Genomic DNA, 27,723 nt, shown 5'->3' on the forward strand with positions numbered 1-27,723 from the left:
AGGCAAATGCAGTGTTTGCCTTATCCTAGGAGACCCAAGAGGTGGCCTGCTGGCTACCTTAGAGCCCCCCCCCAATGCGTTCAGATACTTAGAGTGTAGGCGGGCAGCGAGGGAACGCAGTCCTTTGAGCTCCTACTGCTCCCTCGCGCGCCCTTCTGTGATGCAGAGAGTTGGAATATGACGTCACTTCGGCCCCCGGCGGTGCACAAGGGAGCAGAACAGAAAGAGCTCAGTTCTCTCGCCGCCTCCATTTAGCACCTGCTCACTCATTCTCGCCCAGCCCAGCAAGGAGCCTGTAAGTCCAGCCAGAAGGAGCTTGCCAGCTGCCCCAGCAAGGAGCCTGTAAGCCCAGCCAGAAGGAGCCTGCCAGGAGTAGCCAGCAGCCCCGGCAAGGAGTGAGTCCAGCATAAGTCAGGTACAGGATCCATACCAGCTCTCCCAAAGGTAGGGAGGCTGGTTGGATTTAAAAAAAAAATGTGAGTGTATGTCAGTGTGTGTGCCTTTCAGTGAGCGGGTGTCAGTAAAAGTGTGTGTCAGTAAAAGTGTGGATTGACAGTGTGGGTGCCAGTGACTGTATGTGTGTGACAATGACTGTGTATCTGTCTGTGAGTGTATGTCAGTGCATGTGCGGCATGCGTCTGTGAGTCAAAAAAGTGGCTTAGATACAAAGTGGTGGGGCAAATTTAGATTAGGGGTGTTCCCGAATTTAGTCATCCCTAAGGCAGCACAAATCCAGAATACACCACTGGTTATGGTTAAGGGAGTACCTGGGTGCCATCCATGGATCATCTGTCAAATCGTTTACAAACTATTTCAAATGTATCCTGCCGTTTTGGGCACCTGCGTTCCTTCCAGTTTTTGTTGGTCTGCTAAAAAGACGCATAGTCATACCAATTCATACCATGCTGAAGCAGTATTCATTAGGTGAGCTCACTTGACACTTTTCGCAAATGAATACTGTTTAAACCAGGTAGGAGTCTGACATAGATGCCAACAGTACCACGTTTTCCTGAAACAGTCCTGACCCAAGGGACCTGTCCCACATTTTGAAATATACTAACAGATATGTAGATTGTGAAGGTGATGGAGTGTTAGGACCTTGCACAGAGCACTTAAGCAGCACAGCACTCATTCTCACTCATTGTTCATGGTCTGCTTGAGAAGGCAGGTGGTCAGTAATCATTGCCACCCTCTGTAGGGGCAGGCCTGCCCCCTTTGATTGGAGAGTTTGCCCCCCTGCACAGTGCTCTGTGCAGAATGCTATTTTGGCAGGTATGATATACAGAAATATTGGCTTCCACTTTTATCAGACTGGAGGGGCTTTCCCTAAATGGCACATACAGTCCTCTTTGAAATCATGATTGCATATTTAAAATGAATGTAATTCAGAGCATGTAGTCACAATTCAAGGTTCAAATTTAGTTGAATTGGTGATGCCATCTACTTTCCTAATAAAAGTGCCAATTTCTCAGAAATGCCTCGTATCACTTTTCTCCTGCCTTCGGAAAAACAATTAACTGGTGACAATCAGCCAATGTAGAAGTAAATGGGAGGCCAGTAATAAACCAGTTTTATAATCTAGACTGTTATCTGACAGCCTGCTTAATGCAATTACTTAAATTGTTCTTAGAAAATCGAATAAAATGTTCGTCATTGGGAGATTTTAGAATAAAATCGTACGCATGTTAATTTTATTATTCAGTGGCCTTAACCTTAACATCAACACAATATCATATCAACGTAACAAAGGCATTTTTGTTTTTATTTAGGTGATAGAAAGAAAAAAATGATAGCTAACTTTATGCATTTGTGGGTATTTAATGTCAATAGCTGTGACATCCAACATTGTAACATTTCTCAGGACACAAATGCTCTGATAAAAAAAAAACTATTTTTATATCACTATTTAGCCTGGCCCATTTCCTTATAGTTCACCCAAGATTTTGGATACAATGCCTACTTTTAGGACAATATCAACTCTTTTTTTCCCATTGAATTGGACATTTCTGCCTTTGATGTGATCTTTTGTGGAAATAATAATAGAACGTTATGAACATATAGCGTTAAAGTGGAACAGTAACACAACTACAGCTGAAACAGTAGGGTGTCTATTCCACTAGATGATATCTCTAAATATAAAGTAAAAATAATTGTGGGATATACCCTTTATTAAGCCGCTTGCGGACAAAACAGACACACAGTGATGGTGAAACACTCGTGTAAACTAGAAGTGAATTAAAAACTGGGTGGATGCGATATTGGATATTGCCCAGTAGCAGTAAAGTTAGTAGAGAGGGATATCTGAGATATAGTATTGAGTAGATGCGGTATACAGTATGATCTATATTCAATCAGATATTTATAACCCCCTCACCCTTACACCATCTAATACACTCATTCGTATGATTGGTACTTTTGACACAGGTTGGAACACAGTGAAGAACTCTATTGAGAAATTCTGGCCCATCCTTTTGAAGGATGTCCACCTGAAAGACGTCCTCAGCTCTAAAGCAACCATCACAGCGCGTAGAGGCAAAAACCTCCGCGATATGCTAGTACCAAGCCATTTTTCAATAAAACAGAGTAAAACAACATGGTTAGGACGCAATCCCCCATGTGGCTCTTTCGGGTGCGGCAGATGTGTCGCGTGCAAATATATCTTACGCGATTCAAAGAAAATCCAAGATAGTGACGGACAACAAGAGTTTGAGATTACCCATTTTTTCAACTGCAACACAGCTGGTTTGGTATACCTTCTAGTTTGTAGTTGCAGTATGCTATATGTGGGTAAAACCTTCAGACCTTTCAAGGAACGGATAAAAGAGCACGTAAGGTCCCCAAAAAACCGCATGGAAACCCCAATCTCCAGACATCTGAAGAATTTTCATGAAGGTGTCTCGAGTGGGATTAGGTTTTGCGGATTGGAATGGGTAAAACGCGATCAGAGACGAGGCGATTTTGACAAGCTCTTACGCCAAAAGGAGTGTAGGTGGATTTATAAACTCAAGACTCTGAGCCCAAAAGGCTTGAATGAAGGCTTTTCGTTCTCCCCTTATATATAACCATCTACACAAGATCCATCTACCTCCAATTCTGTGACTTCTCTAATCATGCAACACATACATGTAAAACACCATCTCTTCAGCCAACATAAATAATGATAAAAATAATAGAAAATGAATGGCACCATTCTGTTTAAGAATAAACCTTCACCTGTATATATTGTCAATTTGTAATTATAATAATTTTTTGATTTGTATATAATAATTTTATACTATGTATACCCTGTACCTGGCACAGGTTCAAAATACTAAGATAATGACAAGTAGATAGGTAGATCTATGTACACTTGGGTCCATCACTGAAAAACGATTCAAGTAAGGTCTGGCCAAATCTACCATGCTAGTCAACGTATGTAAATGAATGATAAAATAAATGTAAAGCTATCTTTTATTTTTATATTTATTTTTATTTTTGAACTTCAGTAAACTCACCAGTAATAGTGAGCGCTAATTCAAAGGTACATTTACACACATCAGCATTCCACTAGAGTGACTGCCCTGGTAAGCGGAAGCCCTCTGATGAATCCTATCGGGAATAGATATAGCGATCTAACCTTTTCTATTTAGATCGGGATAACTACAATATATATTCCCCTATAAAACAAGCGGATCGACTCTTAGAACTAACCCCCCCAGAAAGATCGGGAGTCAGTTCAGCTATCTCGCTATCTTCTTAGGACAAATCTAGTGGTGACTGAATGTTGGAACCGAGTCTCTAAAATCTAGGACTATGTGCAGCTATTAGACACTGCGCGCGCACATCACAAAGCGACGTATGTCACCATGGTGACCGCCAACGCAACTGATAGGTTGGAGACTTTTGATTCCCTAATGAATGAACCTATGAGCAATGAGTACGCATATCGAGGTGTAACCCCGCCCCCGGTCAGCCTGCAACCATGCCAATTGGAAGACACGGGTAGGAGGGCGGGATCTGCCTCGGTATATATTCATTTCCCCTCAGCTGTGCCAGTAGCTCTTGAGAAAGGCGTGTGAGCACGCCGAAACGCGCGTCGAGCGTTTTGCCGTATTTTGTTTTTAATACTGGGGGATCCATTTGGCTAACTTAATAATGGGGGAAGTATGCTAATGTTTTGGACTGGGTGACTGGGCTTCGACCAGAGTGATAAGCAATCTCTCAATCAGCAACAGCAATATCCAGTCCTGGCAGTGCATTGCACTAGGGGGCTTTGCAATTTATGCCTTTATATATATAATTAGACGACCTTTGAGGCAGTCTATACCTCCTTAGTCAGTCAGACAGTGGGGATTATCTAACGCTAGGCTGCCTCGAAGCAGCAGTCTATTTAAATCAAATATACTCATGAGTCAGACCGTAGGGTGAGGATATCATAGCTAGCTGGAATACTTACTTGCACAATTTAGCGGCAGGCTGCCTCGAAGCAGCAGTTTAACTAAGTGTATATAAACACTGGACCGGCTGTGTTACATACCTTCCACCGTTGTACATATGTATATATACTTTAATTGCTAATTCTATCGCTGACCTCCTTGGGGGAGACTGTATATAGATGTGCTTCATATAAGTTGTCCAGGCATACCCTGTAGCATCAGCTGCTCAGCAGGGTTCACAAACTGTGTTTCGATCTAAACAACTATAAAGGCTAGTGGGGACTAGGTTACTCCTCTACCATCCGGAGGCTACTAGACAAAACATGAAGTCTGCCTCTGAGATACTCTAAACCTGACTAAATTCGATACCAAGGCTCCTATTTTGTACCCATTAGAGATATATATAAACTAATGGATTCTGACTCCTGTCCCCATTGACTGAACAGTTCCGTACGCACTACCATACTGCTGTATACTTAGAGTAGCATTTTTGGACGGACATGTCCACACAGAGATTCTGTGTGTCCGTTCTCAATTATATGTATCTCTAAACAGAGTCTAAAAATAGGAACTGTCATTCTAAGTTTAAAAAGCCAGGATATCTACTAAACCCTACGTGCACGTAAGGGTGAGGGGGTTATAAATATCTGATTGAATATAGATCATACTGTATACCGCATCTACTCAATACTATATCTCAGATATCCCTCTCTACTAACTTTACTGCTACTGGGCAATATCCAATATCGCATCCACCCAGTTTTTAATTCACTTCTAGTTTACACGAGTGTTTCACCATCACTGTGTGTCTGTTTTGTCCGCAAGCGGCTTAATAAAGGGTATATCCCACAATTATTTTTACTTTATATTTAGAGATATCATCTAGTGGAATAGACACCCTACTGTTTCAGCTGTAGTTGTGTTACTGTTCCACTTTAATCTTTTCTCTCTCCTAGTGTTTGGGGTTCATGCCCCCTGATATCTCTGTAACCCCTCAGGAATCTAGGTGTGGATTTGACCCGCTCCATAGTATTCCTCTCTTCTCTCAACATATAGCGTTGTTGTTCTATGCTTGCATTTTTTTATGGTCAGTCTAGCAACGCAAGAAGAAGCACTTCCACGGAAAACTGTAATAACACATTCATATTCGCACATCCCACCAACATGCGGAAGGAGACCAACTTGAAAACTTAACAATATCTGTATGTTTTGCACAGGATAGACTATAGCGAATGGAACATGGTAGCCGCCACTTCTCCAATCAGCTGTAATTATATAAAAATTAAACTCTTGGATGCTGACAGTTATTTCTCTGTTGTGCACGCATGTACGTCTCCAAAGTCTAGCATCAGACATTAAAGGAGCAGCATTACTAATAAAAAACTGGATTTGGGTCCCCTGCTCAAATAAATGAAGGGTTATTTAACTTAAAGGGACACTCCAGGCACCCAGACTACTTCTGCCCATTGGAGTGGTCTGGGTGCCAACTCCCATCACCCTTAACCCTGCAAGGGTAATTATTGTAGTTTTTATAAACTGCAATAATTATCTTGCAGGGTTAAGTCCTCCTCTAGTGGCTGTCTATCACACAGCCACTAGAGGGTCTTCCTGCTTCTTAGAACACGAAAAGTGTTTTAAATTATACTGGACGACCTGACGCTATGCATGAGGACCTCCAGCGTCGCCGGAATCCCCATAGGAAAGCATTGAATAATGCTTTCCTATGGGGTGGTCTAATGCGCACGCATCTCCGACGTCGGTGGGGGAGGAGCGTGGGCGAAGCCTGATCGAGCGCCGAGGGACATTCAGGTTTTAACCCCTTCAGCAAAATGGGATGGAGGGTGGTAGAGAGGGGGGCACTGCAGGATCCTGCAGTTCCAGGAAATTGGGTTTGTTTTCCTGGCACTGTAGAGTCCCTTTAACCCCTTAAGGACCAAACATCTGGAATAAAAGGGAATCATGACATGTCACACATGTCGTGTGTCCTTAAGGGATTAAATGCAGTGCAGAGAGTGCTCTCTGCAACTCTACCTCTCCTGCCTGGCCAATAGAACGCTTCCCATAGAGAAGCATTAGAGAGCATAGATCATACGTAGCAATCGCAGCACTGTGCCTTCAATGCTTTGCGTAGAGAAGCAGAATAATGCAGAGCATCCTGGTAATCAGACAGCTGGGAGGGTGCAGCTTAGCATCTTTATAAAAGTGTGAATTTCTGTTGAAAGGTGTGAAAAAGGGACACTATTAACCCTAGAACATTTCAACTAGCTAAAGTGCTTTATGACTTTTAAGGGTTCCTTAAAGGACACTGTAAGCACTTTAATAACTTTATCTTATTTAAGTTGTTATAGTGCCTGCAGTCCTGCCCACCCCTGTCCTAGCTCCCCAGAACGCAATATTAAACTAAATAGAAGGTTTGGAAGCAAGGCTTTTAACCACACCTCCAAACCCTCTGAGTGTAAGAGCTGTGAATCTTACTTCCTTACTCTCATAATGTAACATACTGTGATGTCACATGTGCATGCGCAGTGCCTTCACGGTTGGCCATAGAGAATTATTGTATTCAATGATTCTCTGTGGAGGGATTGTAGATTCTCCAGTGCTCCTCTATGAAGAGCATTGGATTGGCTACCCGAGAATGAGATTGCAGCCGCGCTGATGGAAACTCGGTGCTGGAAAAAGGTGAATTATTCTTTTATATATATATATATATATTTATTTATTTTATACATATAGAGGGGACCTAAACTATCTAGGGACTTCAGGACAGTAGTGTTAGGAATACATACCGTATATGTATTTCTAATGTTACAGTGTTCCTTTAATGAACATGTGTGATGTCAAATGCCTAGTGAATGGAAGGTGCACATTTTTTTGAAATTTGGTATCGAACTCCAAAATGCAAAAACATAAACCACAGCCTTTATCAAGCAAAATATAAATTTTGGTAAAAGATGGGAATATGTTACAACTTTTTTGCAATATTTTAAATTAATCAATTAGTTATACTAAAGTCCAGTGAGTGCTAATTCTCCACTTTTTGCCAGTGCAGGATTTATTTTTTTTAAATATCCACACTGCTAGCAGCCGAATCATAGCATGCAATACGAGTGCATTGACCCCTCTATAAACTGCGCCATCATTTCCTTCCTGCATTGTACTCTATAAATTCATGATATATACCGCACTAAAATTAAATATTTATAGATCTGTTAACAGGAATCTTTCTCTTTTTTTGCACGAATTTCAGTTTCTTTGAAAATGATGTATAAACAATTGATGTTATTAACAGATTTGAAAGATTTATGATTTTTCATTTTTTTTTTTTTTAAGGATACATTTATAACTCAGTATCTAAGGCATTAAATTGGATGCAGCGAGACTGAGTAATACTGAATGTGTGACTAACGTTCAGAAATCGCTAACACTAGCTTTTCATTTGTAGTTTAATGTGTAATTGTAAAAAAAAAAAAAAAAAAAGCAAGGCGAAGTTACAGTGAATATTCCAATAGATTAGGATTTTGTTAACATACAATAAAGTGGTTGATAATCTATTTTACCTTTCAAAATAATTTTGTATTTGATATTTAAAGCATTTTGCGGTAAAATATTGGTTCATATAATAAAACAGAAACATTAATTTGTTGTATTATAGTTTTATATACCGTATATACTCGAGTATAAGCCGACCCGAATATAAGCCGAGGCCCCTAATTTTATCCCAAAAAACTGGGAAAACTTATTGACTCGAGTATAAGACTAGGGTGGGAAATGCAGCAGCTACTGGTAAATTTCTAAATAAAATTAGATCCTAAAAAAAATATATTAATTGAATATTTATTTACAGTGTGTGTATAATGAATGCAGTGTGTGCGTATGTGTGTGTGTATGAGTGCAGCGTGTGTGTATGAGTGCAGCGTGTGTGTATGAGTGCAGTGTGTGTGTGCATGAATGCAGTGTGTGTGTGCATGAATGCAGTGTGTGTGTGTATGAATGCAGTGTGTGAATGCAGTGTGTGCAGGGCCGGTGCAAGGATATTTGCCGCCGTAGGCAAAAAATTTTTTGCCGCCCCCTCCCCCCCCATATGTCCTGACTTCCCCTCCTCCTCCCTCAGTGGTCCTTACCTCCCCACCCCAGTGTTCCTTCACCCCCCCCCCCAGTGGTCCTGACTCACCCCTCCCCTAGTGGTCCTTACCCTCCCCTCCCCTAGTGGTCCTTACTTCCCCCTCCCCTCCCATAGTGGTCCTTATCCCACCCCCTCCCTCTCATAGTGGTCCTTATCCCCCTTCTCCCTCCCATAGTGTTCCTTATCCCCCCCCCATCCCTCCCATAGTGGTCCATATACCCCCCCCCTCCCTCCCATAGTGGTCCTTATACCCCCCCTCCCTCCCATAGTGGTCCTTATCCCACCCCCTCCCTCCCATAGTGGTCCTTATACCCCCCCTCCCTCCCATAGTGGTCCTTATACCCCCCTCCCTCCAATAGTGGTCCTTATCCCCCCCCTCCCTCCCATAATGGTCCTTATCCCCCCCTCCCTCCCATAGTGGTCCTTATACCCCCCTCCCTCCCATAGTGGTCCTTATCCCCCCCCTCCCTCCCATAGTGGTCCTTATCCCCCCCCCCTCCCTCCCATAGCGGTCCTTATACCCCCCTCCCTCCCATAGTGGTCCTTAACCCACCCCCACCCTCCCATAGTGGTCCTTATACCCCCCCCCCTCCCATAGTGGTCCTTATACCCCTTTTTTTTGTTATTATTAATTTTTTTTTTATTCTTATAATTTTTTTATTATTATTTCTTATTTTATTTATATATTTTTTTTTTCGTCCCCCCTCCCTGCTTGATATATGGCAGGGAGGGGGGCTCTCCTTCCCTGGTGGTCCAGTGGCAGTTCAGTGGGGGGAGAGGGGTGCTGGCAGAGCTGTACTTACCTCTCCTGCAGCTCCTGTCAGCTCTCTCCTCCTCTGCGCCGTCCGTTCTGCTCTTCTGTCAGCTTACACTGTAAGTCTCGCGAGAGCCGCGGCTCTCGCGAGATTTACACTGGGAGCTGACCGAGGTGCTGACCGGACGGCGCAGAGGAGGAGAGAGCTGACAGGAGCTGCAGGAGAGGTAAGTACAGCTCTGCCAGCACCCCTCTCCCCCAGTCTGTATTATGGCAATGCAAATTGCCATAATACAGACCTTGACTCGAGTATAAGCCGAGTTGGGGTTTTTCAGCCCAAAAAATGGGCTGAAAAACTCGGCTTATACTCGAGTATATACGGTACATATATAACACTAATATACACTGCAGTGCTGCACAATAAATGCTAATAAAGAAATATTACAGAATAATAAGGATCTGGCTGGAAGAGTTTACCATCCGAAGGGCATATTTTTTAACTAGAACAGTCACAATGTTCCCTTCCTCCTTTGTCCCTCTTCTCTGGCAAACCAGAAGAAAAAATGTAAAGGGAATAATTGTCAATGAATACATTTGGCAAAATATGTTAAAAAGAGGCCAATTATTAAAAAAAAACACATATATATATGTAAATACCAGTACATGAAAAGTAAATAAAGGTGATCTAATCCAATCCAATCCAATGCTTACCCATTGGGAGGCTTGTGCGCATGTCGGCAAATCTCCACGCTGGGGCCAATCAGCATCTCCTCATAGAAATGCATTGAATCAGTGGATCTCTAAGGGGAGCATGGAGAGTGTGGAGACACTGAATGTGTGTACTGCAATTTTTCCAGGACAGAACCCAGGAAGTCCCTCTAGTGGCTGTCAGAGTGACAGCCACTAGAGGTGGAACAAATACATGCGTGGACACACCCAATGGTTTATTATTAACTGGCAGTCTTTTATTAGTGCTTCAGCAGAAAAAGACAATGTTTGGGCACTATATTGTGCCTTTGTCAAAGTCACACAATGTCGTCTTTTCCTCTGAACTCCAAATAAAAGACTGCCTGTTCATAAGAAATCATTGGGTGTATACAAACATATGTATTTGTTCCAGTTGGATTAATTGGAGTTGGCTCTCCTAGTTTGAAGCACCCCGGTGAGTGTATTCCCCTAGTGAGTGTGTGCAGCCACTAGTGGTGGGAATGGGCAACAGTGTAAACACTGCACAGCTTTTACACTTTTGACATTACTAGGACAGGCTATATGCCCCAGAACCTCTACTACTAAGCTGTAGTGGATATAGCTATGATAGTGTCTATATAAATAATAATAATAATAAGGTTTTTTCCTGAGTGTCTTTCTTTGAATTGATTTTAACAGGAAGACAATAAGAAACTGTTTGTCCTTGAAGGGATGTGTCACTAAAAACACAAATGGTTGTCTAGACTCTGAAGATAAACAATGAATATGTTTTGTATGCTTTTAAATGATTTGCATGTTTTTGTAAGGATAGATCGTGATTTGAAATCCTGTACTGTGCTATGTGTCCTTTTTTGGCATTTGAAACATATGCACTGTATCATGATAGCTACATAGAAATCTGCATTTCTTTACCTGATAGACTGGCAGAGATACATCCAATCTCCCTGACTTCAGGGATCGGATTATTATTTTGATGATCAATGGGAATTACCTCGAAATTTGTGATCCTTTGATTTCTTTACCCCTTAAGGAAACATGACGGAACTATTCCATCATGATTCCCTTTTATTTCCGAAGTTGTGTCCTTAACGGGTTAAAGGACCACTCTGAAACCATAGTGTCGTCATCTCAATTACGTCATTATTGTGTCTGGAAGTCTTGTTCACTGTCTAGCCTATGGGTTTATGGTTTAACCAGAAAGTAGTGCTCACGGTGGCCAGTCTGCTCCCTCCTCCGGTCAAAGGCGGATGGTGTTAGCTGACACTATAAGCCTATCACTGGCCTCCCATTGAGAGAAATGTCTTAGAAATGTGTGTAGGAAGGGAAAGGGTAAATTCGAAATGTAGGTAAGTGTTTTGTTCAAAAATGACAGTATACATGAATTTTATAAATTATAAGATGGTCACATAAAGATTCTATTAGAGATTAAAAAGTTTGTTTACAGACTCAACAGGAAAATCTGCACAATATGCTGTAGTGGTTATGATGCTGTAGTGTCCATTTAAAGGGACACTATTGGCACCAAGGTCACTTAATATAATTGAATTGGTCTGGGTGTAGTGTCCCTGTCCCCTTAACCCTGCAATGTAAAATATTACAGTTTCAGATAAACTGCTGTTTACTTTGCAGGATTAATACTGCCTCTAGTGGCACTTCCTGGTTTTTAACGGAGTTTAACTTCCTGAGATGACGTTGGACGTCCTGTTCAGCATCTTCAAAATCCCAGTTGGAAAGCACTGATTCAATGCTTTTCTGTGGGGAAGCTTTAATGCACGTGGCAGTTGCTGTGCATGCGCATTAGGTTCTCCCATCAAGAGCCCTCTCTGGAGGAGAAGACTGTAAGTAGAAAAAATGGTTTATAACCCTCTAATCATTGGGGCAGGGATGGGGCGCAGGCATAGGGATACGATAACATTAGAAATACAGTATTATATTCCTAACGCTATAGTGTTCTTTAAAATGGTCCTGTGACCGTCAGGTGTCTTTGTATATTTTGCAAAAAAACTACCAAAGGTGACATTTCTCCTTGGTGTGCGGCAACCCAGGCATAAATCTAAAAGTAGTTTTACTTACCTGAAGCTGTTCCTCGTGGGTCCTTCTTCCTTTTTCATCTCCTGCCAATGTTTCTTAGAGGTATCGCGAACACCACTTTTTGTTAAATTTTGTTTACCTTAAGCTTGATTATGAGACACTGTGGTTCACAAAGCAAGTGAGCTGAAGCCTGGAAAAAAAAGAACTTCCATCAGAATATTGAACCCTAATTTTTTTTGTAGGACAGAATTCTAAAGTGAAGTTGGAACTGAATAACACATTTAATAAAACATAACTTTTATTAGTCTGTATATCACTGTCCCATTACCTTTAATTGTTGCCCAGCCTGGGACACACCCTTGGGACGTCCTACAAGGGAAAGTGGACCATCCTCATGTTCCCTCTTCTCTGATCAGTAGTTCCAACGCTGACCACTGTAGCTCTTCCACCTTTTTATGACGTGGCACATGCGCGTCGACGTCATGACGCTGAATTCAATCGTTTGGGGGCGTGGCTATCAATTTAAAGTCACATGCTATAAAAAGGATTCCTAGGGCATAGGTCATTGCCCTGTTGTAGATCAAGTTTTGTTTCCAATAGCGCATTATATATCCTGTGTATTACCATGGTTCTGACTTTGGCTCTGTTTGACTATTCTACCTTCTATTTTCCTTTGACTCGGCTGTTGTTATATTGTTATTTCTGGTTTCCCGGAATACTGCTTGCCCCTTTTCTATCCTTACGTACGTTAACACGCCCACTCAAAGGTCCGGGACACGTTTATCCTTTCTAATTATTACACTCTACGTGTATGGGTCTCACTGTATTCCTGATAATCAGTCTGTATGTGTATGGGTGCTTGTATTGTGAAACCAAGTGACTATAGTTAGTTTTAATTTATAGATCAATATTTATCTATCCTCATTTCCTTTTCCTTGTGGGATAATTTGCATGGAATGTAGGAAAGTAACCAGTTCTAAAAGAATATTCAGGAACTCCCTATCCAGCATCATAATAGGTTTAGCTATCGGAGTACTCTTCCGAATAGAAACAATGTTGCAAATAATAGGAATATAGGATAAGGCAAAATGTTGGCAGGCACTAAGTAGAAATCAGAATCTACAAGTAGGCATTGCATGAACAAATTCAATTACTTCTTCCCTCAATGCTTCTACCTTGTTATCATTATAAATCTCATGTGCTATATATATAAATCACGATACTTATATTTCCATTAAGGGTAAGACAGATCTCAGATGAGCCAGTATATATTCATAGAACAAGAAAAATACAGAACGTTCTCTCCGTTAAACAGAATGTAATAATCCCCCTTAATGCAACACTTATATTGTTTCAGTAGCCATCCAATATTGTTCAATTGTTACAGCTGAAAGGTGTCCAGTTACTTTCATTGACTTGCTGGATATCTATATAACCTTTCCCCTAACCACACTCCCTCAGCTATCCTATGCTCATTTGCGCCCGCTACAGCAGAATACATTTCTGCTCTTCTCCGTTCCTCTTGCCCCACCACCTTTTCCCTCGATCCTATTCCCTCGTATCTCATCCGCACTTTGTCTCCTTCTCTTGCTCTGCCTCTCACTAAAATATCCAATCTCTCCCTCTCCTCCGGCACATTTTCTTCTACCCTTCAAACATGCAACAGAAACCCCGATTTTGAAAAAGCCCAACCTTGACCCAATACCCGTCCAACTACCCCCCTATCTCGCTACTGCCGTTTGTGTCCAAGATCCTTCAGCGAGATATGTATGCGGGATTGACAGATTTCCTTGAATCAAACTCTCTGCTTGACCCACTTCAATCTGGATTCCGCGCTCTTCACTCTGTTGAAACAGCTGTGACCAAAGTATACATGATCTTATCACTGCTAAATCCCATAGCCACTACTCTATCCTAATTTTCCTCGACCTTTCTGCTGCATTTGACACTGTTAATCATCAACAGCTTCTTCTCATCCTCCGTAATCTTGGTCCACGAGATACCACTCTCTCCTGGTGCTCTTCCTACCTCTTCCAGCGCTCATTCAGTGTTTCTTTCTCTGGCTCTGCCTCTTCTCCCCAATCCCTCTTTGTTGGTGTTCCCCAACGGTCTGTCCTTGGTCCCCTATTGTTCTCAATCTACACTGCCTCCCTTGGTAAACTCATCAGCTCCTTTGGTTTCCAGTATCATTTCTATGCAGATGACACACAAATTTATCTGTCTTCCCCTGATTTCTCACCACCCCTCTTGACTTGTGTCTCTGACTGCCTCTCTGCTATTTCCAACTGGATAGCTGCTCAATTTCTTAAACTGAACTTGTCCAAAACAGAACTTCTTGTCTTCCCTTCCTCAAGTGTTGCTACTCCCTTGTCTGTGTCTTTCTAAGTCAATGGCGGTACCATCCGCTCTACCTCTAAGGCTCGCTGCCTAAGTATTCTCTTTGACTCCAGCCTCTCCTTCACCCATCATGTCCAAACAATCGCCAAATCCTGCCACTTCCATCTCAAAAACATTGTGCGCATTCGACCCTATTTAAGACCTGATACGGCAAAGGTGCTTGTCCATGCTGCTGTCCTTTCTCGTCTTGACTACTGTAATCCGCTTCTCAGTGGTCTTATGTGTTCCCAACTTGCCCCGTTACAGTCTATAATGAATGCGGCAGCGAGGCTTATCTTCCTGTCCACCCGCACCTCCCACGTCTCCCCCCTTTGTTAGTCCCTTCATTGGCTTCCCGTAAGATATAGTGGCTCAATTTAAAATCCTGACACTTGCTTACAAATCTCTACACAATGCTGCTGCTACCTACTTATCCTCACTCTTGCACAAATATGTCCCATCTAGGCCCCTACGCTCTGCCGGAGACCTACGTCTAACCTCTGTTCGTGCTCCTACCTCTGATGCTCACCTTAAAGACTTCTCTAGGGCTGCACCGTTCCTATGCATTACCCTTCCCCCCTCTGTTAGACTCTCACCCAATCTCCGCTCCTTCAATAAATCTTTGAAAAAGTACTTCTTTAGGAAAGCATGTCAATTAAACTGTGAACAGCTTTCCCTCCCCATACCCTGATTCCTCTCCAGAAACTGTCAACAAAACAAAACACTAAGCCCTCAATAAATATTATCCCAGCAATCTACTTTTCTACCGTACCCTTACCTTTTGTGTCACTGTACCCCACTGCCTCTAGCTTGTACGCTCACTGAGCACGGCCCATAACCCCTCTGTTCCTGTGCGTCAAACTTGTCTGGTTACAAATACGTGTCTGTCCACCCATTGTACAGCGCTACAGAACTTGTTGGCGCTTTATAAATAATAATAATAATCTACCGCTTCATATCCCATGTCTCTCAATCCAGAAAAAACATCGAAAGTGTCTAAAGTCAACACAATTTTATTATAAATATCAATTAAAAACACAAGGCTTACTTCTGTTGCGGTAGGAATTGAAAGTTATGTAAACTCGTGTAGAGAAAATATGTTTTTTTGTTTTGCGTCACTCACTAGTCCACCTTCTAGTGATGTGCATATGTGATTACGTCATGGGTGCTATCACATTTCACCTTTCAGTGGGCTTCCTCAGTAAATAATGATTAAACCCTAACCATAAAAAAGATATAGATAGATAGAAAGAGATATAGATAGATAGTTATAGATAAATATATAGAGATATATATATATAGATAGATAGATAGATAGATAAAGAAAGAGATAGGTAGATAGATGGATTGATATAGATAGATAGCACATGGCTGTGTAGGTATGTATGAGTTTATCTGTCTCTTTATATTTATTTATTATAAACATATGACACTATATGATATTGTGAGGACATGTGTGTGTGTGTGTGTGATGTATGTTCTAGTGTGTGAATGCTACATTTGTAGTGTAACTTGAGTTGAGTATTTCTTGGGCAGGCATTGTGGGTGTGTCATTACTGATTTTATTAAAGGACACGGAGGCTCATATTATGCTTATCTCTTTCTTTATTATACCTCAGCAGCAAAGAGAAGGTATAAACATTCATAGAAAAAAGTTTTAACAGGTTCTCTAAGGGTTAACACAACATTATACCCTTAGCCAATAGGAACAGTCCTTCTATCTATAACTACTCATGTGACCTTTCCTTTCCCTCTTTCTTTGCTGCTGCCTCAGCTAAGTACCATCTAACTTTAGCTCTCCTCAGAGCAACTTATTTAGATTGTTAAAGCTTCTTTTACTGATGTCTTTAATTTTAATGTTATTTTTCTATGTTATTTACATGTCTTAATCCTATGTGTGGGATATGTTAATCCTTCTGCTCTGCTACCGACCGGTGCCTATCGGCGCCTGGTGCAGATAGAGGACTTCACTGGGGTTTCCCTCCCCCTCCGGCGGTTAACCCCCCTCCCACACCTCCCCGGGTAGTTTATTACCCGTTCTACTCCATCCTCCTGCGAATCGCGGCGGCCGTTACCGGCGCGAGCGCTCTGAACCCAGAGACCGCTCGCGCATGCGCAATAACGGTCGCACGGCGCGGCGGCCATTTTCCAGCAGTCTGGCTGGTCCTTGCCGCGCTTTTTCTCCGCCCGCCCCCTGTATCTGAGGGCGGACGCTCAGGGATTGGCTATCGGCATTGGCTGGCAGCTTACCAGTGCTCCCTGGCGGCCATTCCGGAGGGAACACTCGGTAAGCTGACAGCCTTTGTTTGTGCCTTAATCCCCTTTGCAAATAGCAGAGCTCACTGCCCAAGTAGTTACTTCTGCCTTTTCCCTACACAGGGTTTAAAGGGATAGCTCCTTTTTCCACACACCTTTTTACAGTTTGGGGCAAATTCACTGGGTCATCCAGTATACCCTAACATACCTGTTTTACTAACTCAACGTCCCTAGAACTTTGTATAACCTGCCTGTAATGCAGCACCTCAGGGACCAAGGGGTTTCCACACCCACTGATATCAGCAAGGACACCATACACGTGTCCCAGTTAACACGTCCATGCTCACCACAGAGAGAGGACATGGCATCCATGGAGCAGTTGAACTCGGAGGAGTTTCACTCGCTTCTGGATGCCACCATGACCAAATCGGTCACCCAAGCCATTTTCACGGCAATGGGGGCGATGTCAGAGAACCTGACACAATCTATTAGTAACGCCATACTGGCGTCTAACAACAACCCCAGCGGCCCCCGCCCCAAGGCCCAAACTGACAAGCCTGCGCCCCTCAGCGGCCGTAAGGCTACGGAAAAGACCCACCATACGGGCAAACACACCTCCAAAACCAGCATGACGGACAGGTCACGCCCTGTCACTACTGAGGACGTGGGGCCCCCACATAAGAGAGCCACCCGCCGGGCAAAAACGGTGAGGACGTGGAAATGGGCAAAAGCCCAGACAGAGACATCCGACTCTGGTTCGGACATAGAGGAGGTAATGAGTGAGTCCGAAGAAATCGGCTCTTTGGAATCAGGGAACTCTTCCCCTGAGCGCAACCTGGCAATCACACCAGCTAAGGGTAAAGGGTCCACGGATGACTCCATCATCCTAGACCCTCAGGGTGAGCCCCTATTTAACCCAGACGACCTCCAACATCCTAGGTCTTCAGACTGGTTCCCAGCTGACCATGTGGCCCAATATATAGCGGCCAGGATCAGGAAGCCCCTGGATAAAACAACCAGGAATAAGTTAAGAGCAGAGTGCCCACGCCCAACGGTCCCCGATATGGCTTGCGCCACACCGGAGGTGGACCCTAAGATTGCCCAGTTCCTGGGTAAAGCAGGCTGGAAAGCCAAAAAAGGGCTGGACTACTCCTTACGCCACTGCCAGGACAAGGTGCTTGACTCCTTGGGCCCCAGCGCAAAAATCTTCGACTTAGTCGAAGCGACACTCTCAGGTGGCGCACCACTAGATCCCTTAGAGATCCGAGAGTGGGCGCAACGCTCTATTTGCCTCATCGGCAACTCCAATGCCGCACTTAGTACTGAGAGGCGGAAAACAATTCTCATGAAAATAGACCCTAAACTGGTCAACATGGCCATAACCGAGCCTGGACCCCAGGCAAAAGGCCTCCTTTTCGGAGACAATTTTGTAAAAGAGCTGGGCAACTACGTGAGCACATTTACAGCCATAGATAAGGCACAAACAAACCTGAAACGGGTGTTCTCCCCAAAGGTTTTTGGAGGGGCTGGCAGGTACAAGGGCCGCCTGTCCAGCCGCCCATCACGGAGCTCCCATCGGGGCTACCGAGGCCCCACTACTCCAAGGTTCCCGCAGACGGAGACCAGAACCCCCGCACCTTTCTTCCCGGTCAGGGGCAGATCGTGGCAGCCCAGAGGACACAGGGGTTCCACATACGGCCGACGACCTTATGGTAAGTGCTTTCCCCCCTTCCCTCTCTCGTACCTCACACGTGGGGGGCAGACTTTCCAAATTTATCGGGGCATGGCACAGACTCACGTCCGATGCCTGGATTCTCAACACAGTAACAGGGTACCACATAGAATTCGTAAAGGACCCAACCCAATCCGTAATGCCAAGGCGGATGGTGTTCACCCCACGGGACAGAGAACTCGTGTCGAAGGAAATCAGAGCACTGGAGGAGAAGGGAGCGATCTATCAGGTCGCACCTCACTCCCCTGGCTTCCTGAGCAACCTGTTCCTGGTCCCCAAGAAAGGCGGTGGGGTAAGACCAGTGATCAACCTACGCCCGCTCAATGCGTTTGTAAGATATCACCATTTCAAAATGGAAGGGCTTCATTGCCTACGAGACCTTCTCAGGCTGGGGGATTGGATGGTCAAGCTAGACCTCCAAGATGCATATCTCACCATCCCCATTGCGAAGGAATGTCAACACCTCCTTCAATTCCGTTGGGACTCTCAGACGTGGAGGTTCCAGTGCCTACCGTTTGGCCTATCATCAGCACCATGGTGCTTTACAAAACTGTTAAAACCAGTGGTTGCGCTGCTACGCAGCAGAGGGGTTCGCATGATCATATATCTGGACGATATGCTGATCATGGCACAAGACACCCTACTACTACAACAACACTTATATTGGGCAATAACACTTTTACAAAACCTGGGATTTCTAATCAACTGGGAGAAGTCGGTACTAGTCCCCTCCCAGTCCTTAGAATTCCTAGGATTCGAGATAGGGGCGGTCTTAGGGACCCTAAGCCTACCACCCTCAAAGATAAAAATCATCAAGAAGGAGATCCGCAGAACATTGGCTCGTCCAATACTCACGGTCAGACAACTAGCCAGAATAATTGGACTCCTTTCCGCTTCCATACAAGCGATCTTCCCGGGACCCCTGCACTACAGGGCCCTACAGAGACTAAAAGCCGCACAACTACGCTCAGGACACTCCTACTCAGACTCTGGGCCACTCGATCACACAGCCAAGGAGGAGCTCAAGTGGTGGCTACAGCACATGGAAGCGTGGAACGGCAGAGCAATCTTCGGCAACAACCCGGATTGCGTAATAGAATCAGATGCCAGCACACGGGGCTGGGGAGCGCGCTGTGGACATACCTCCACAGGCGGAAAATGGTCCCAAGCGGAGAGGACACTACATATCAACAGCCTGGAATTAATGGCGGGATCGTTCGCGCGAAAGAGCCTGCTGGGCCCCGCGACACATTGCTCCATCATCCTGAGGATGGACAACGTATCAGCCGTACAGTACATCAACCGCCTCGGCGGCACCAAGTCCAAAATCCTGGCAGACTTAGCCACAGAATTTTGGCAGTTTTGCTTAGAACGCAACATAACAGTACGGGCCGAATACATCCCGGGACTTTCAAATACCGTAGCGGATTGGAACTCCAGACACCTACGGGATACCAGCGATTGGCGCCTGAACCGAGAGACGTTCCTACGATTGCAAACACTATGGGGTCCGATGTATATAGACCTGTTTGCGTCGCGGTTGAATGCACAACTCCCAGAGTTCTTCAGCTGGAGACCGGACCCAGACGCATTGGCTGCGGACGCGTTCCTACAACCATGGCCGAACAAACGATTATACGCGTTCCCTCCGTTCGCGCTGCTGGCACGAACACTAGTACACCTCGACCGTGCACGGACGTCCCTAGTCCTCATAACCCCATTCTGGACTGCACAGCCTTGGTTCCCTTCACTTATGGAGATGTCCATAGATCTGCCCAGAATGCTACCCGAGAACCCACGTCTCCTTTCAGACCCAGATGGGAACCCACACCCTCTGATGACGCAGGGACAACTCAAATTGTTAGCATGGCTTCTTTCCGGGGACCCTGGGTCGTGCCAAACGTTCCGCAAACAACTCTCGAACTTCTGGCGGGAGCCTGGGCTCCTGGAACACGGAGATCCTACTCTAAAGCTTGGAACATCTGGAGTGGTTGGTGCATGGAACAACACGTGGATCCCGTATGTGCCTCTGTAAACCACCTGTTACGTTTTATTACACACCTATACGACCAAGGATTAGCATACCGAACCATCAATGTATACAGGTCAGCAATATCCGCTGGACACAAGGGCATAGAAGGATTCCCAGCGGGTAAACATCTGTTGGTATGCAGACTCTTACGCGGAATTCGATTGGCAAGACCACCACGACCCCGATATAGTACAGTATGGGACGTGAATTTGGTCTTAAACCTTTTGGAACAATGGCCACAGAACTCTGACCTCACGATGAAACAACTATCAGCAAAACTGGCCATGCTCTTATGCCTAATATCCTGCAAAAGAGTCTCGGATGTCAGGGCATTGGACGTCGACGCACGCACGTTTACTCCAACAGGAGTAACGTTTAATATTTCCAGACGTACTAAATCAGCGACATCATCAGTATCATATCCAGCATTCCCCCACAACAAAAAACTGTGCCCAATAGCCTGTCTCAAAGAATATGAGACACGGACACAGGCATTTCGAAACCCTGGACATCATGAATTATTTCTGGCCATCAACTCACCACATCAGCCAGTATCTTCAATAACGATAGCCCGATGGGTGAAGTGGATAATGACCTCTGCAAACATAGATACCTCAGTATACGGAGCGCACTCCACTAGAGGAGCTATGGCATCTAAAGTATTCAACTTGGGATGCAGGCTGGAAGACCTATTACGGACAGCAGATTGGTCTCGAGAATCCACCTTTAAGGAATATTATTTTCACCCTACAGACCACGTATCATCAACAGTCATTGCACAGCTTTGAACTAGCATAATATGAGCCTCCGTGTCCTTTAATAAAATTACCAGATTTTACTAATTACATGACGTAAAGTCATGATTTTATAAAGGACACGGAGGCGAATATTGGCCCACCCGGTAAGTATATCAAGCCTCTATCGGCGAAAGAAGAGGGAAACTCCCACCCAATAAACAATAGAATAAGGGTCATTGTGGTGTCTTCTTTTGTCTAGACTTAATTCATTTATATAGAACAACAATTGCTTATATACTTGTGAGTCTGTAGTATCTAATACATATAGTAAGATTTAGTCACTACCATTGTGACAAACAGTTCCTAAGATCACATTTTACCACTTTTTTCTCTATCCCATTACAGCTTAATCCACAATAAGCGACACCATGGATGACCAGTTGTCACCACAGTTCACACAGACAAGTTCCTACAAGTTCGATATGAGAATGTTCGACACAACGGATAAAGTGTTCCAGTGTCTTCTCAAGTTATAAAGATACAGCTTCGGCATGACCAAAGAAAGAGGGAAAGGAAAGGTCACATGAGTAGTTATAGATAGAAGGACTGTTCCTATTGGCTAAGGGTATAATGTTGTGTTAACCCTTAGAGAACCTGTTAAAACTTTTTTCTATGAATGTTTATACCTTCTCTTTGCTGCTGAGGTATAATAAAGAAAGAGATAAGCATAATATTCGCCTCCGTGTCCTTTATAAAATCATGACTTTACGTCATGTAATTAGTAAAATCTGGTAATTCTTATAGAGAATTACTGGAGCATGGCCATTGGTGGACAGGCATTGTGGGCGTGTCATTACTTATTCTTATAGAGAATCACTGGAGGATGGCCATTGGTGGACAGGCATTGTGGGCGTGTCATTACTTATTCTTATAGAGAATCACTGGAGGATGGCCATTGGTGGACAGGCATTGTGGGCGTGTCATTACTGATTACCTATACAGTTCCTGTAAGGAAATGATCAACTTTCAATAATGAATGTGGTAAAAAATAAATAAAAATATTGGATATCCTTAAGCCCAGTAATAAATAAAATAATGCGATGTAGCTAATTGAATGCATCATGCCCTACATGTAGTAAATAATCCAGTACTAGAATGTATTTGTGTTTGTGGTGGGATACATGTGACCAATATGTCACCTTGCTAAATTATCTCAATGAAGTGATCTGGATGCAGTGGTCCTGTATGTTTAACTCTTAAAGAGAGAACAATATTTAGCAGAAAGGGTAATATTTCCCACGAAAGGCACTTCCGCTGCACTGAGTGAGTAAAACTTGGTCACAGGATGTTGCAGTTCTTATGAAAACATTGTATTTAACATGCACATCTGGAAACCAATGCTCCCTTATGAGAAGTCTTGGATCGGATAGAAACATAGAATGTGACGGCAGATAAGAACCATTCGGCCCATCTAGTCTGCCCAATATTTCTAAATACTTTCATTAGTCTCTGGCCTTATCTTATAGTTAGGATAGCCTTATTCCTATCCCACGCATGCTTAAACTCCTTTACTGTGTTAACCTCTACCACTTCAGCTGGAAGCCTATTCCATGCATCCACTACCCTCTCTGTAAAGTAATACTTCCTGATCACTGCTTTAGGAAGTCATGCCTACTCGATAATGTCGTGGAAGGATAGAGGAGAGCAGCACTGCAAAAAGAGAAGTCAAAAACTTAATTTTTAATATTTTTATGGCTAGATCGGGACAGGGACACTATAGTGTTAGGAATACAGGTTTGTATAAATAACTCTAGGAATTTGTAAGTTTCTCTAGTGCTTGCCAAACTTTTTTCCTTACACTATCTTCCTTTTATGTCCAACAATGTTTCTATTTGACCAGTATACTCAGATAACTCCAAGTATTAAGATATCAGATGGGGAATTGTTTGACAGACATTACTGAATATTCTCTTAGACCTTGCTTCTTTCATACAATGCATACAAAGGTGAAGGAGATGATCGTAAATCCTGATCAATATAGAACTACCAGAGGGAAAGATATTCTAGTTCTAACTTTCAAAAAACAAGCACAAATTCTCTTCTGGTTTTTATTGTAGAATAAATAAAATATAAGTTTTATCAATAGGTTATTCATGCTGTACTACATTAGACAAAGTAGATCCTACATTGCTTTATGATACCGTAGAGAGTTTTTAATGAGGTAAGAATCTTTTTTTGTTGTGACAGAGCTACTGTAAAGTGGTTCTGTCACTTTTGGGGGTCTTGGCATATTTTGCAAGCACCCCCAAAGGTGACATATCTGGTTAGAATCTGGTGGCCGCGAGATGTAGATTTTACTTAGCGGAAGCTGTCCCTCACTATCTTCATCCTCTGGATCCTCTTGAGTTCTTGGCCCTTCATCTGCCAGGAACCACGTCAGTGCTGTACATGCGCAAGAGTACATCATTGGGGTCTACGAAGGATCCCACGAACCCATGTGAGTCTCCATAGAGCAATGCACTTATGACAGTTGCTGCCATTGGACAAACGTTAAAGGCGGAACTTCACCTTTTGTCGACTTCAAGTTTGTCCAAAAGACAAAATAGTGCCTACTTTGTCTTGTGATGTCTTTGGATTACATTTGGAATAACAATGAACTTCCAACGCAGTCAGCATCAGTAAAATACTGAAAAGTTACCGAGACACTTTATTGGGTTTTCATATAGATTCATATTTCTCTTGATTTATAAATATATAAGTGTAAACATAATGTTTACCTACTAATCTAGGTTGATAAAAAAGATCAACCATTCATTCATTAACTTTGCAACATTGGGAATTATATCACAGTAATGGTATGCGTCACTTCCTTTAATTTCTTTTGTAATATTTTCATTATTGTTTTTTCGTTTCATTATTTGGACATAATTTTACTTCTCCGCGGGGATAATGGTGATTAGTGCTCCCTGTGTCATATATATCAGTTGTGCTGAAATAGTCACCAGCAAAACTGCGGAGACAATTTAGCCAAATTATTCTTTAGCCCAGTGCTTTCAGGATCTCAGTTCTTAACTTAAGTACTCATTGATGTCCAAGTGTTTTTATAGATAAGAAAGAAGTGAAATATCTTTATTTTGATGTCACAAGTTTAGGGGCTGGGATTTGGGTACAGGGAATTTTTCCTTTTTTTTCTGTTAAAACAAGTCAATCTTATATTTTTCAGAAAGAAATCTTCTAATCTGTAGAAACAAAATCATACAATTTTTGCACTTAGGATACATTCTCCCTATATGCCAAAACAACCAGAGGTTTAAAGAAATACTCAAAGCACCATAACCACTACCACACACTATACGTATGCATACTGGTTATTGCACCTTATTGCCCGCTCCCCCCACTATAAGTATTTAAACCGCTGGGCTTGAGAGAAAGAGAGTGGCGCCCGACAGAACCCATGTAATAAGTCAAACCGTTCTAAAACAGTTTGACTGCTTACATTGGATGGAGGAACACCATAAAGACTACAGTCTACAGTAGTGATTATGGTGCGTGGAGTGTTCCTTTAATCATATTACAGTATTATGAGAGTTTTTTAACTATAGACATTTGTGTTTATTTGTCTTTTTACAGGCAAATGGCTGTGACTTTCTCTTGCTCATGATCTCAATGACCAAACTAAAGGCACACTGAGGTGCAATAGAACTTTCAGTATGGGTACCACAACTGAAGAGCTAGCTGTGATAGAGGATGATTCTACACTGAATCCCTTGTGTTTTGAGTGTGGGCAGCAGCATTGGACAAGAGAAAACCACCTGTACAATTATCAGAATGAAGTGGACGATGACCTGGTTTGCCACATTTGCCTTCAACCATTGCTGCATCCTTTGGACACTCCATGTGGCCACACCTTCTGCTTCAAGTGCCTCAGAAACTTCTTACAGGAGAAGGACTTCTGCCCATTGGACAGAAAACGCTTGCACTTTAAGTTGTGCAAAAAATCCAGTATCCTGGTGCACAAGTTGCTGGATAAGCTAGTGGTCTCCTGTCCTTACTCCACCACTTGCAAAGAGATCATGCAACGTTGTAATGTGGAAGCTCATCTTAAGAACAGGTAGGGTAACAAGGATCCTTTTACAAAGATATGATGGTCTGGGGGAGATTGTTTTATGTAAAAACAATAAAGAAAATGTTGTGAATTGACAATTAAGCAGCCCTGTCACCCATAAAACAAGATCGTTATAAAATGCTCATAAACACTGTGTTGGAATTTCATTAATATTGAAAAATAATGCATTGTCTCGCTCAATGCAAGACAACATCTGCGGAGGCTCCCACAGGATCCTCCATAAACGTGAAATGCCAAGAACCGAAGATACAAGATGGTGACAGCATCAGGTAAGTAAAACCCACCTTTGCTACACCCATGGGCCACCACATACCAAGTAGTGATGTCACCATAGTGGGTTTTTGCATAATTTGCAGAGACCCCAGAAGGTGACAGTGCTGCTTTATGATAATTCACAGAGCTGCAAATAGCAAGCACATACATGTCTAAATTAAAATACATCTATAAGTTCCCTTATTTATCACTGCTTAGTTGATGTGCTTGCAGTGTACATGCACACCCGTCCTTAACCAGGAAGAGATATCCAATCAGCAGCCTATTGTTCTGGTCCATGTGGTCTGATTTTCTTCCATAAAACCTTGTCTAGCAGGAATGTATGGGATTAGATGTTTATCCCTCAAGAGGAGTTCATTTAGAATTGTTTGACTTCCTACATGAAGTGTTCTGTGTGCCACTTCCTGCCTCCACCACTGATGATAGAGAGTTAGAAAGTCTCTGTTGGAGCTAAGATATGCAGTGCAGGGCTTAGCTCATTGTCTGAGAGCGATCAGCTGACGCTCTCAGCCAATAATCTAGCCCTATGTTGCAGGACCTCTTGCTTCTGTTTCTCAGTTGTCATTAGGAAAGATTGGGAGCAGCGTTCAGAGGACCTAGGTAAGAAAACTGAAACAGTGACTTCTAGCCAGTTTGAAACAGTTTGGCTACTTACAATGGGGGGCAGTGTAGGTTACTCGTGGTACATTAATCACTACAGTGGTCTGTTGTAGTTATGGTGCTCAGCTAGAGGTTACTGGCTGTTGCCAGTTGAATGAAGCACGACTAGAAATGAGCATCATTGCTAAAAAACATTGTTTTTATTGTTACATGGCTTTGGCCAAAGATAAATTAGTTTTTTCCTAAGTTATAAAAATTGGAAATATAAACTGAATTAAATCTTTCCCAGTTCTTTTAACTGCACGTGTGTTGTATTGTTGAATCTCCATTTAGTGATTAGAGCCCTATTTTATCTACAACAGCTGGATGACCTGAGGTTGGCTGCTCTTGTATATAATCAGACAATCCTCTGTCAAAGAGCAAGGCTTTGATTGAATCCTAATCCTTAAACATAAGAAAACGTGTTCGCTGCACACTGCCTGACTATCTGATTATGTAACACTGGAAACAAGAGAAAGGACATCACATTTTTTTTCCTTCCATACACGGTATCAAGGTAGCAATGATCAAATAATGAGAATAGCACACACACCGATATAAAAATAGTTATTTTTGGTTGCATTACGTTTTATCAGTGTCTGCAGAACGCAAATCAGAATAATCATTTAGCACTGATAAATATTCCACATGGCTAAAAAAAATATCCACTTAATGTGTCCTGTTTTCATCTACACATTGTGATAGATGTAATGCTATAAAGTTATTGAGCAATTGTTATAATTACAGATACATTTCTCATCTATGGCACTGCCCCGGTGCCAAGGTCTGCAAACATGCCCCACTATCATGTGAGATGGAGACCTCTATCCTACAAAAATGAAGGGTTGATGAAGGTTTTCATTCATCTTTCGATCCTCCGGAGTGATCATTGGATGGCCCATCTATTACTTTTTCATTGTGCTGTCTGAATTTTGATTATTTATTCTTTCAATTTCTTTTTTTCTTTTTGTTAGGTGTCCTGGAGCATCGCACCGCAGAGAGGTATTAGACCAGCGGAGAGCCAACAAGCTACAAATTGATATTGAAGGTGAAAATGGTCCTCCTGTGATTGATCATCCAGGAGCTGTTTCACCCGATGTAGAAAAAGCAGGGACCGTCCCGGCATTGTTGGAAAGGAACCTGACACCGTCTGTACTTCCTGTGTGGTCTGATGACCAAGGCCTTGATAACTCAGACATTGAGGAGAGCACAGTGGCTGACCGTATGTATCTTATACCCTTTACATAAAGGGAAGGGCAACATGAACATAGAAATGAAAGCTTTGCTATAGATCACAGTTCTTGTCTGTCTGAGAATTCGGGGATTTGTGATTTCACAGCAGCTGCACTGTGCAACAATTCCTGGACAAGACATCTCTTGGGTTCTCGTCTTTTCTTGTTCTTGGAAAAAATGGCTCTCAGCAGGGGGTATTCCTAAGTCTTATATCCCCAGCTGACATTTAAATAGTTCATGGCTGTAAATCAATTATTATTTATAGTTCTACAGGCCTCAATTTAATTT

General features: G+C 42.9%; 1 protein-coding gene across 1 annotated transcript in view; it reads left to right on the forward strand.

Moving 5' to 3' along the window:
- The window catches only part of LNX2 (ligand of numb-protein X 2), a 111,864-nt gene that overhangs the window by 49,920 nt on the left and 34,221 nt on the right, over nucleotides 1-27,723 (forward strand). Inside the window, exons 2-3 of the mRNA XM_063429547.1 lie at nucleotides 24,795-25,275; nucleotides 27,177-27,424. Of these exons, the coding sequence (XP_063285617.1) occupies nucleotides 24,875-25,275; nucleotides 27,177-27,424 (649 nt within the window). The 5' untranslated portion in view covers nucleotides 24,795-24,874. The remainder of the gene's footprint in view (nucleotides 1-24,794; nucleotides 25,276-27,176; nucleotides 27,425-27,723) is intronic.

Source organism: Pelobates fuscus, chromosome 1 (genome assembly GCF_036172605.1).
Source record: "Pelobates fuscus isolate aPelFus1 chromosome 1, aPelFus1.pri, whole genome shotgun sequence".
NCBI lineage: Eukaryota > Metazoa > Chordata > Amphibia > Anura > Pelobatidae > Pelobates > Pelobates fuscus.